The sequence below is a fragment of the Capricornis sumatraensis genome, chromosome 15, assembly GCF_032405125.1.
Source record: "Capricornis sumatraensis isolate serow.1 chromosome 15, serow.2, whole genome shotgun sequence".
Lineage (NCBI taxonomy): Eukaryota > Metazoa > Chordata > Mammalia > Artiodactyla > Bovidae > Capricornis > Capricornis sumatraensis.
In genome coordinates this window covers 14,330,152-14,343,293 of record NC_091083.1, presented here as the reverse complement: position 1 = coordinate 14,343,293, position 13,142 = coordinate 14,330,152, and the positions used below count along the sequence as shown (strand labels likewise).

The 13,142-nt window shown below is 38.7% G+C and overlaps 1 protein-coding gene across 1 annotated transcript in view; it reads right to left on the bottom strand.

The window, feature by feature from the left end:
* LOC138091625 (ankyrin repeat domain-containing protein 26-like) overlaps positions 1 to 13,142 on the bottom strand; it is a 78,696-nt gene that overhangs the window by 62,661 nt on the left and 2,893 nt on the right. Inside the window, 6 exon segments of the mRNA XM_068987538.1 lie at positions 1,626 to 1,695; positions 2,822 to 2,855; positions 5,360 to 5,427; positions 8,273 to 8,379; positions 12,675 to 12,848; positions 13,010 to 13,124. Of these exon segments, the coding sequence (XP_068843639.1) occupies positions 1,626 to 1,695; positions 2,822 to 2,855; positions 5,360 to 5,427; positions 8,273 to 8,379; positions 12,675 to 12,848; positions 13,010 to 13,124 (568 nt within the window).

Here is a 13,142-nt window from a genome sequence, read left to right as displayed (position 1 = left end):
TTTTGTTTATAAATACTACCATATTAGAGTTGAATTTTGCCACTATAAAAAATGTCATTTGATTAGCCACACATGGTCATCTATCACTACCTGAATGTTGTAAAGTATTACTTGAGAGAGAAAAATTGATTAAGAAATATTCCTAACTATTCACTGGGAAAAAGAACTGGTAATCAAAATTATGAGGAGAATGTATGGCTTGAAAAGAAACATTTAATGGAACACAAGATGGGGCTAAAAAGGTCAAATATTTTAACCTAAAATTCTCATCTCACAATTGGTGGACACTGAAAAAAATACTGCAACCTTTTACTTTTCATGTATTTTTTATTTATTTCCTTGTTATGCAAGACCTCCTTCCTCAACATAACTCAACTGAACTATATTACCTGTAACAGTATATAGGATACCATTTGTCTCTTCATTTATTCACATTCAAAAACTATTAACATGATTCTTACACTCGAGACCTATGCTACACGCTCCAGGAGATGTACAATTGTTTCCTGAACTCCACTAGCTTACACTGATATGGGGCTATAAGATGAATATTTAAATCACAATAATACAAAATGTCTGAAATCTGAAGTTTTAGAATGTGACACAAGGACTTGGAGTAGGTTTTTTTAAAACTACAATAGAGAAAAAAAATCTCAAGTTGTAAGTTTTATCTTACGGTTATTAAAAGTCTCTGCTTCTGTGAAGTGAAAGTTGCTCAGTCGTGTCTGACTCTTTGCAACCCCATGGACTATACAGTCCATGGAATTCTCCAGGCCAGAATACTGGAGTGGGTAGCTGTTTCCTTCTCCAGGGTATCTTCCCAACCCAGGGATCAAACCCAGGACTCCCGCATTGTAGGCAGATTCTTTACTGTCTGAGCCACAAGGGAAGCTGCTACTATAGCTGGTTATTATTTTAGGCAAACATGTATTCTTCAATGATATGAACAGTTGTGAATATACTCTTAATGGAATGCTTGAGAAAACACAGTGAAATCCCTTTATAATATGGATTTTGGAGAAACAGAATTTTAATTTCTAAATCTCCATAATTTCAACTTTTATTTTAGTCTTAATACAGAGCCAAGACAGAAACAGAGAAAGAAAAAAAAAAAAAAAAGGCCCTCCTAACAACTCTAAGAAACCAAAATAAAGTGTCCAAGGGTGGCGGGTTGCGGGGGGAACTAGATGATATATGCTATATAGTTTTGGAACTGAAAGGCTCTGGGAAGATTCCATGATTATTAAAATAAGTAATTATATCCACTAAAGATATCATTATGAGTGTTGCAAAAGTCATGTCCTTATGGTTTAAAATTCACAGTAAGACTCTTTATCCTTGACCAAAATTCATGTTTCCTTTATTGTGGGAAAGCTTTTCCCAATACAATTTTCCTGTCACTGTATATTTTCCAGCCCATTGTTTTCTTCACCCCACCTTCAATATTTACCAAAGTTAAAAAAAAAAAATCAACTAGTCATATTTTTCTAAAATAGTTTGCTCTGAAGAACTTTCCATTACAAACATAAAACAGTGAGAGGGACACCATTACTGAATTTAAGAGTAAATATTACATGAAACTAAATTCAGAGCATGAAAACTAATTTCCCAAGAGTGCCCTTTACCTTGGTTTCAAAATCTAAGACTTCATCATCTGATGCAAACTGTGAATCAACACCAGGTGTGTCGGAAAACCTTTAGAGCATAAACACAACAAAAATGAGTGAGTTCATTTCTCTAAATGAAAAAAAAAAAAGAAGCAAGTGAAAGTTTGGCTATCTATGTAGTAAACGAAGTTTCTTGACATAATCAAAATTAGGCCTCTGTTTTAAAACATTTTTTAAAAGATATTTTGATGTGGACCATTTTTAAAGTCTTTATTGAATTTGTTGCCATGTTGCTCCTGTTTTATATTTTGGCTTTTTGACCCCAAGACAAGTGGGATCTCAGCTCCTCCGACCAGAGATTGAACCCACACCACCTGCATTGGAAGGAGAAGTCTTATTAACCATCTTAACCACTGCACCCCCAGAGAAGTCTCCAAAAAAGATTTTAGTTACCTATTTCTGCTTCCATCTCTCCCAACATAGGACATATCTAGGTAAGACTCGTTCTTAGTTTCCATAACAAAGACTGACAGCCAATATATTGGCAGAGCCTGAAAATAATATGTTTTCACCAAATCCTAATAGCTGAACTGAAAATCTAATTGATGGATTTAACATAACTTTTGTTTGCCCCAAGTGGAATAAACCTGACGACTTAAAGTAGAAGGATATGCTGTTCCTTCCCATTGTCTGTCCCTGGTTCAGAGACTAATCTGTGTCCATCAAAAATGGCAGTCTTGGTCCTTCAGCAGGGAAATAATTTATGGAGAAGGCCCCATTCCACCCCCCCCCCCTTTACTGTAAAGGGAATACAGGAGTTCCCCGCAAAGTCTAAAACTTAAAATGGACACAAGTCTAAGAAATAAGTTATATGTTTCACTTATATGCTACACGGGTACTTCTCAATCTCTGCTGAGGGACACGAGAGTGGATGATGGAGCCAGGCAGGCCAGCTGTCAAATCACAGGTCAACTCATTGTAACCATGGAATCATGGGTCAATTCATTAACCTCCCCAAACCACAGTTGCCTAATTAAGTAAAAGTAGGACACAGTTACTTTACAAAGCTGTTCTGATGACTCTATGAGATCACGAATGTTAAGCACATCATGCAGTCTCTAACCCAGAGTAGAGCACTCAGCGAACATTAGCTTCTCTTCTCTGTGTGTTCTCTTAGTAACACATACACTTTTTAACAATCCATCAAATCCTACCTGCTTAAAGAGTCTTCTTCAGAATTCTTATCCACTATTAAAGAAAAAAGTAAGACACATTTTAAATCAACAAAAGAAAAATACAGACTATTAAAACCTCAAGACTGATGTTTTGTTTAAAAATATTCCTTGGGGACCACACCTGGGGACCACACTAGAGGGAATGGTGATTGTACTATACTCCTGGGCCATTATTGCCTAAGAACCATTGCTCTCCTTTAGAGTCATCAAATGTAGAACAGAAAGAAAGAAGAAAGAACTGCTGTTTACAATGACCATAATTCTCACCAAACTCTAGGAGACTGATAGAAAACAGTACTACACCATTAATAGAATCAGTTCTATAAACTGACACTAGCACGCTTAAACAGCACAGCAGGATTTCTGGACTTCCATTGCCTGGAGCAGTGAACAGAGCCTGCAGGTGTCTTGCTGGGACAGAACACAACTTCCCTGGCTCTTCAGTTCAGGATGAAAACACCCTCTCACAGGGAAGCTTGGTCTACAGGCGCTGAACTTCAGAGCGTGGTAAAACATAGGAAAGGAAGTCTTCCTGGCCCTCTTTCCAAATGCAAGAGAAGTAGGAAAGATGTAGCGATTCCAGATTTATAAAGGATAATCTCTTGAAAGGGAGGTGGGGGAGGGTAAATGGGTAAAAGGGGTCAACAGGGTGGTGAGGACGGGGACTAGACTTGCAGTGGTGAGCAGGCAGTCGGGCGCACAGAAGCTGAAGTTTCTAATGTTTTAAATATATATATGTATACGTACTAATAAATTTGAAAAGTACACTCTCTTGAGACTATTTCCTTCCCTTGTTCAAGGGTATCTGGACCACCTAGAGCAGGATGGTCCCAACAGTGCTCTCTTCTACTGAGGGATATCATTATATCAGTCCTCCCCATTATATGGCAAATGTTGATAGAAATCATGCTTTTTCAGCTTGGAAGGCATTTGTCATCAGACCCTAAGCTGGTGAACAAGGGGAGGGAGGGAAGGATGGAAGCAGCTACGGACTCTGGTGCTGTTGGACAACATTTCACACGTGTCGTCATGATCTGCTGCTGGAGGGATGACTCACATGGAGTGACTCCATGGGGAGAGGAGTCCTCCAAGCTCGAGCCTGGAGGGCAGGGGCAGTGATTTTTAAATGTTTGCATCCTGTGACATCAGAACAATGCTTGGTACATAAAAGACACTTGATAGTTATCTCTTTAGTGAACAAATGAACAAATAAGAATGATTTCTGTGAAAAGTCTGTTTAGAAAACTATAGACAGTAACCAGGGACAATTCTATTCTGTTCTGAACATATCGAAGACCAAGACTCTATGTCATCTCTGTATCTTCTCTAATGTATAAAACCAACCTACAGAAGTTCCTTGACGGATGTTGTTGTTCAGTCACTGAGTCGTGTCCAACTCTTTGCAACCCGATGGACTGTAGCTCACCAGGCTCTTCTGTCCATGGGATTTCCCAGGCAAGAATACTGGAGTGGGCTCCAGGGGATCTTCCCGATCCAGGGATCAAACCATTATCTCAGGCATTGGCAGGTGGATTCTTTACTACTGAGACACCTGGGAAGCCCCTTTTGATTAGATAGAGGTCTACTCAGTTTAATGGTGTTCTCAGACAGCTTGTACGGTGTACTAGATGCCACTTCAAGGGGACATAGTGGTGTTTTTGCTAATGTGAAGTGTTTTGGGTCTTTTATTAGAATCTGCAGAGTCCCAAGTTGATCTATTTGAAAATCTGTTATGATAATCTTTTAAATAATGGCAACAGAACATGTTGTTCTTACAAAACTATACTATCATGACAATTATCCAACACACAGAAGGAAGCATCTGGTTCTAATGAAGTGAACCTGTCTCAGTCTTTTTGGATCTGTGAGGAATAAAGTTGGTAATAGAGACCTTGTTGGTACAATAGGCAAAATAACTGATGCTTCTCAACTAGGCATTGCTTTTCTGATCTGTACTATTGGAAGGTATCTTTTGAAACTAATCTCTTCCTGGTACGCTGCACACTGGCTCAGCATTGCAGTTCTTATTGTTTATCATTTCTTATCCTACCAGGAAGGGATTGTTGAGGTTCCCAGTTTAAATGATGGTAACTTTTTAAATGAAACTAATCACTACACAGTAACTAATAATTATTTATTCACTAAATGCAAACTATTTGTAAAAATTAAAGTTCCACTTTCATAAGAAGTCCAATTTGCTATAATATGATTATAGACAAAATATATATCATACTAGCATATTTTTTCTAATTTACACAAAAATCTAATACAGGATTTTAGGGGCTATGATTAAATACATGGAATTCTTTTCAGGAAATACTGTCTCTGATGTTAAATTACCTACAATTAACTTTAACAATTCTGAATACTAGACTATTAAGAAATTAATTTAACAATGAAATACACATGCAGTTTACACTAATTTTATCGTAGTTCTTTCATTATTGAAACTTCCTCACTCCTACTTTATCTATGGTAGAATCACCAAGAGTAATTCATTATTATCAGATGACGTACCTGAGTTGCTCTTTTCGGGAGGAGTTTTAGGCCTCTTTTCTTTATATTCAGAGATCAGTTCACAAATGCTATGTGTTAAAAATGTGATAAATAATATTTTAACACTAACATGAAAAACAACTACCAAATATGTTAAATTCTTAGATTATTTCAGACAGACAATGTCAGCGATAATATCAAAACTACAATTGTCCCATACATTGCAAGTTTCTAAGTTCTACAAAGTTTTACTTAGCATGTATTTAAAGGAGAAAGAAAAGAAAGATGAAGTAGTCATGAACTGAGGGCAGTATAGCTCCGTAGATTAACTAGATTTAGCTTAGCATACGAAAACTCTTTCAAACTCGCAAATCCTAGCTCTGTAACCAACTGCTCTTTGTTTCTAGAGAAGTTGCTTCTCTTGAGTTCAAAGTCTTCCTCTACACAACTGGGATCTTACTGCCTTATTTCACAAGGGGATTAAGAGGATTTAATGAGATAATATATCCCCCCAAATGCTTACAGAAACAGTCAAAGAATGGAATAATTTGTTCTTGAACTTTATTGCTGGAACTACTTTGAAATCCCAAATAAAACCAATGTCTGTTTTCTTATAGGTTTAGCATTCAAGGGTTGCAAGAAACTTATTAACTATGGTGATTAGCTGCTCTTTGTGGTTTGCAATTTAGGGAATCTCAGCTCTTATATAATTTGTACCTATATTTATTTATAAAATATGAACTCACTACATTAGATAACATAATTATCCCCCATTATTGCAGCTAATCACACCAAGCACAGAAAACTAATCACAATCAAGACCTGGCCTGGACCACTACTCTCCATTCTCTACCTGCTCAAACTCTCAACCAGCAGATCCTTCTGACAGTGATGCTTAATCTCCATGTTCATCTCTGAGTCACTTGGAAGACGTAACCCTACTCTTACAATGGATACTGTCAAGTCCTAGGCAGGGCTTACCTCTCTAAATTCCTCTCTAAAACTAATTTACTTGAGATTTAAGGATTTCTGCTGAATGGGGCAGACTCAGAAAACATTTACGGTTGAGGCAGATAAATCCTTTGGAAGATTTTCATTATTACAGGGAACAGATCCCATGAGGGGGCCAACTGTAACTATGGAATCTCAGGCAAGTTGACACCCACTCCTCTGGGAAGGATCTCAGGGAAGCTATGACCTAGAGGTGCCCCCACAGGATAGAAACTGCCTGCACCAAACAGACAACTCTCACTGGTCCTGTAACAAGTAACAGGTAAAATTCTTTTTGGCTGCAGGTTAGTGATAACTGGCATTTTAATGTGAACACTTACATTTTAAAACCACTAATGACAGCATATTCTTCTGCAGTCCGTCCAAAGACATCTTGAGAAAAGACGTCAGCACCTTGCTGAAGGAGAAGACTGACTACATTCAGAGATTCATAATTGATAGCAAGTATGAGGGCGGTTCTAAAACAACAGAGAGATGACGTCACCCTCAGGAAGTTGAGTTAACTTACAGAAACAGCTCGTTGGATATGTTTTACCAAGTTAACATCTTGCCCTTCCATGACGAACTGACCATGTACATGCTCAAGTGTACATCCTTATAAATTACTTCCAAGGCTAAAACGAAGGGATGGAAAAGAAGCCTCCTGTCCCACTGGGATGGCACATAGCAGCACTTACTATTTCAAAAGTCTCTGATGAGGACTCCCCTAATGGACCAGGGGCTATGACTCCAGGCTCCCAATGCAAGGGGCCCAGGTTCCATCCCTGGACAGGGAACTTCATCCCACATGCTGCAACTGAGAGTTCCCACAACTAAGACCCCACGCAGTCAAATAAATAAATGCTTTAAAAAAATAATAACAAAGTCCTTGATAGGCAGGTGAGTATTTAAGGGACGAATCCCCCATTTCCTCCTTAGTCTGATATATTTTGCTTCAAAGTCAGCTAGAGGTTGGGTTAAGCAAAGGCTATTTGCGGGCTTAAAACAAAAATATTAACAATAATGGAAATAAAAATAGTCACCGTGGCACTTAATGATATTGACAAGCATGTGCTCTTCACTAAATGAAATACTATATATACACACAGCCACCTTTGAAGGATGCATCACTATTTGCCTTTTTGTATCAGGAAACTTATTTGCTGATGATAAGTACTGTGCCCAAGGTCATAACCCTAATAGGTAGGAAAGCTAAGAATTGAACCCAGTCTGAATCTAAAGCCCATCATTTTCATCTGTATCATCCACCTTTGACTTATCTTTGTTAAAGGAACTGTTTATCCATTAAACCTATCATTCTTCCTTCTACCTTCATTTAAAATGAAAACATCAAAATGTACTAGAAATGAAAAAGGATAAAAACTGATGAGCCCACGGTATCTGGTGACAGTGATTACTAATCACTTCTTTGTTGCTGTTTAGTCACTAAACTGCGAAGGACTCTTCTGCAATCTAATAATATCAGTATTTTTCAAAGAAAGTAATTGAAAGCAAAAAGTCATCCAAAAGACAAAATCAAGTCCTTTATGTTTAGTATGCATCTTTTAAGGAAAAATATATAAGAAGTAGATATGAAACAATCATTATAAAATAATTAAGAAATTCAGTACTGTCATAAGGTAAACTAAAAAGCAGAATCCATATTTTATAAAGCTAATGAAACTAGTATGAAATCCCTCAGCTCCTACAAGATCAACCAGAAAAAAAATAGGTTGCATATGATATCACTCAATATTATAAAGGAATATGAATCCTGCAATATATTCCCGCTGTATAGTTTTTCACGATTCCCAGTCAGAATAATTGATTTTGTACATAACTGATGAAGTGTTGATCACAAATGAAACCTCTGATTAATTTAATCTTGATGTTAGCACCCGAGAACAGCACTAAGGTTTTTAAAAAGAAAAAGAACAACTGTACCTTTTCATCTTATCAACCGCATGTATGTTTGCTTCTTTCCTTATTAAAAATTCCACTATTTGCTGTTTCCTTTCACTTATGCCAAGTAAGAGTGGTGTGAGGTCATCCTGTAAAACAGAAAAAAACATTTCTAATGTACACAGTTAACCTATTTCTAAACTGAACTGAAAATCATGCAATAGATTCTCTGAACTCAAACATATAATTCAGAAAGTAAATAAAAGGGAGCCCCTTCTCATCCCCCCGCGCACCTTCTGTCTCTTCAAGATGCTCCTCCCCCTGGCCTTCCCTGGGGGTCCAGGGGCTAAGACTTGAGTTCCCAAGGCAGGGGGTCCAGGTTCCATCCCTGGTCAGGGAACTAGATTCCACGTGCCGAAACTGAAGATCCCATGTGCCACAACTAGACCCAGTGCAGCCAAATACGTCTTTCAAAAAGATAAATAATAAAATGCTCCTCTTCTACCTCTTCCAAAGACGAACCACAGAGTCATTCTCTAAGACTCACTTTCAACATTTACTGGTTCCAAGGATCTTTGCTTCTATTGTAGTATTTATCAGGAATATTGTAGTATTTACTTGCTCAACACTCCTCCAGAGAGAATCAATTAGCTACTAAATCATCTGCATATTTTAGGAACAATGCTGAGGCAGGAATATATAATATTATCTGTAGCATGCATAACCTATCCAAGGATGGCCAAGAGTAACCTCATAAAGTTTACAGACATTCCAATGGGAATATTATCCTCTACATGAACATGCAAAGAGAAAAATTGTTTTGTGTTTTTTTTCTTCCAAAAAACCAACTGTGGGCACCATGTTTTTCGGCTTTCTCAGCAAAGTCTCCTGAAATTTAATCTTACTCATTCTCCTTTGCTTGTTCCTTCCCCTGCCCTTAAGTTAAACTGACAGGTCAGCATTAGCTAGATGCTGTTTTGACACAGAACAATACCGCTTATCTTCAAAGACCTTTCTTGATGACTCTCATGTGATTACCTCCAGACCTCCAGGAGGAAGCTTCCTTAATCCCAGTGTTCTGGTCTCTGTCTTGCTTTACTGCTCTTAGTTAAAGATTACAAGGTAAGTTTCCAATAAATATGCACTCAGTGTTTTCTCGGGGAGTTGCTTTTCCATGAACCCTCCTTATGCTCTCTCTCATAATCCTGTGTGTTTGGGAGACTCATTCAGTGTGAAACTGCCACAACCAACTTAAAAATTCTAATTTGAAAAATTCAATCCCATCCTTAAGAGATTCTTTTAAAATACGAAATCAATTATAGATTAATTAGACTGTATTTAAAATCTTGAAATAGTTATCAAAATAAACTATAAAACAAGAATTGGAAACTCAGATGCTTATGGAGGGAAAGCTGGTGACCTGAGTAAGTGAAAAAGCCAGGTGAGGCTGGCAAACCTGCGAACACACACCCCATACTTAAAGGGAGGCCTCCACATGCAGACCAAACAGTAGAATGGGCTCTAGGGGGACCAGATTGAGTTCTCTGAGAAGTCTGAAATGCAGACTTCTGCATGAGTTTGCTAAAATTTAGATGTTGACTCAGTTTGTGGAGGTAGGTAAGCTAAACATACCCAAGGACCACATCTGGTCTGTAGCCCACTTGTGGTTTCACATTTTGCTGTTTCCAAACAGGTGGGTATAAAGCAAATATTTGTATGTGAAAGCTTTCCTTTCTTTAGTTTCATGTGTTTCACAAGAAAAGTGGGTCTCAATATGTAATAAAAATTGCTGTTGACTCATAATTTTATTAAAATAAATTTAAAACACAAGACTCAAAATTCCCACTTTAAGAATGTTTCCACTGCTTGTTAAAATGACAATCTATTTCTAGAATTCTCCCAGATTATTAACCAAATGGATAATGAGTTCCTAAGACTGCTGAAACTAAATTATTAAAAGAATCCCCATCTGTACTAACTTCATGGGTTTTGAAGTTTAAAGCTGTCATCTTGCTTATGCCAGGGCTCAGCAAATCAAACAGACACACTGCAAGAGTCTGTCCTGCTGACACCAAAAGAAGGCTCATGAGTTACTATTAGTGCAGTCAGGAAAACTCCGTTGGTAACAAACATCTGTTGACCTAATGACCTGGTTGATAACAGAAGGTGTAAAATTCTTAAAGGGTCAGACTCTACAGATGAAGTGACTTTGCCATGGGGCAAATTTCTAAAGACACTTGGAGTGTCACTGAATAATTAGTGGTTGGAAGAAAAAGGAATTATATTATTCAAGCCAATAGACATTGCCAAAAATGTTCCTTTTAACTTCTCAATCACAGAGGCAGAGGAAAAAGTCTGACTAATATTGCTAGCTGATGGAAGTAGCTAGCACTGATCAAACTCCAACTCTTCTATAGATTACTTATTTTTGAGATAGGTGCACTTAGAAATTATCCTTAATCACTCCATAGTTCTTTACCAAGGATAGTATCAGAATCTCAAGGAAATATTTCTAAATACACATGTCCAGGCCTTTCTTGATTTATTTCATCAAAATCTTCAGGGAACAGCCTAGGCTTGTAAATTTTTTTATAAACTTTCCCAAATGATTGTGGTTTTCACCAGCACAATCTAGCTGAGAATCAGCGCAGCAAACATTCCAGTCTCATCTCTCACCCACATGGCCAATTCCTTCTCTTACTTGAGGATTTGAAGAAAAAAGAAAAGTATAAGTGGTAAGAGTCATCAAAACAGAATTAAATTTTCCTGGGTAAATAATGGTAGAATAGGGACTAATAAACACAAAAGGCAACCTGATCTCATTGTTTATAAACCCCTTACTTTCCATAAAGACCTTCTAGATTGAGAGCAGAGTCCAGACTCTTATCTAACTGGCTGTTTCTGCCAGAATAGGATAATATTTCTGTTAAATATTTGTTCTTCTCTTTTCTTTCCAACTTAATCACCACCTGTTCACTGCTGATCTGATTTCTGCAAAGTCTTCCTAAAACTGGTATCTAGGCAAGTCTCCAATTCACTCAATCTCTTTCTCAAAATAACAACTATTATCCCTGAAACTGAAAAGCATCTTACTGAAATATATAAACTGAAGGGGGGTAAAAAAAAACACCAAAAACCTTGGGACTTCTGTGGTGGTCCAGTGGCTGAGTCTCAGTGCTCACAGTGTAGGGGGTCTGGGTTCGATCCCTGGTCAGGGGACTAGATCCTGCATGCTGAAACTAAGACCTAGCACAGCCAAATAAATATTTTTTAAAAACCCTCTTTCTTGGTATACCCCAACTGCCAAAATTCCAACTTGATCTGCATTCTTCACCAAAGGCTCGCTCCTTTGCCTTTCCTTTTAGCCTCAGAAGCCTTGGGCAATGAGAGAGAAATCATTTTTATATAAATCATTTTTTCATAAAATTGGAATGTGTTAACAGCAGTAAGATTTCTATTATGTTGTCAAATGCTTGAGTTTTAAGACAAAGTCTATTTCCAAGGCAAATTTTGCTTTACTATGTTATTTTAGACTAATTAGAAAAAAAATATTTTTTTCAGTAAGGGAAAAATACTTGGAAAAAGTTTTACCTTTAACAAGTGCAGTGTTATCACAAATATCTGCCATCAACACAAAAATGAATGCTTTACTCTCTAATGCTGCTTGAGCAATATCGTGATTTAAAGTGACATCTTAGACAATCAAGTGCTTTCAAAATATTTTCACTTAGAGAAGGCTGGAGCTTCCAAACAAGGAACACTGAGCCCACCTGTGAGAGTGGGGGAGCTCTCTCTGCAGCTCCTGGCGAGGCTGCAGCCACAGGAGAAAAAGCAGGAGGGGCAGCTTCACCATCATCAGCTGCCCACACTCAGCTGCAACCCTGCCGAGCAGTCCCCCAGGGTTGAGTATGGGAGACCCACTTGTACCTGGCGAACCAAGTGGTCACCAGCACAAGTGAACACCCTTGCTGGGTGTCAAACATGACCTGACCCATGTGACCGGATCTCAGAACCGGGGTCCTGGAGGACTCAGGGCTCCAGGCCTGCTGCCTCCCCGGCCCACTTGCACCCCCCAGCTCCCCGTGCTGGGCACTGCTTCTCCTTCCATTCCCTAGCCCCTGGAAGCAGCCACCCATCACATCACTTCACTCCCCCCAGGCCTTAATTTTTGTAGGACTTGAGCCTACCACCCACTCCTGAGCACATTCCAGTGGGAAAATCTTCCTTCTAGGGTAGAAGGGTGGCTGAGAGAGAGAGCTTTGCCCTTTCTATGGGCTCTGACGTTTTCCACCCACCCCGACTTGGCTTTGGAGTTGTTTCCATGGTAACAGGGCCTGCTGGACACTACTCAGTCTACGTATTTACATACTGTTATTAATAAAACACTTCTGGTTTAGAAAAATGGTTTGCAAATATTTTGTCAATAAAGTTAGTTGAGCTATACCTTGTTTCTGGCTTCTATATTGGCGTTATAGGAAAGCAGCTTTGCTGCGAGTGATATATTCTGGCAAAAGACAGCATAGTGGAGAGCGGTGTTGCCATTGATATCCGTGACATTGGGGTCGGCACCATGCTCCAGCAGAAGAGTCGCACACTCCTCTTCTTGGCATTCTACGGCCTGTCAGTGTTGTGCCAAGAAACAAGAGTGTGAATTCTAGGAATTCAAAATTAACAGTCCACAAGCTTCACCAGTTCCCTATATTTCAATGAGATAAATTCGTTTACTCTCAGTAGTTAAATCACATCCATCTCATGTGGACATGGTTCGCTGCCCCATACCTTCATCAGCGCGGTCTTGTTTTCGCTGTCACAGAGGTTAAGCAGGCATTTTCTCTCCAGGAGGAGAGCGACCACCTCTGAATGGCCATAGGCACAGGCCAAGTGGAGTGCAGTCCTATGAAAGCAAGAGGAG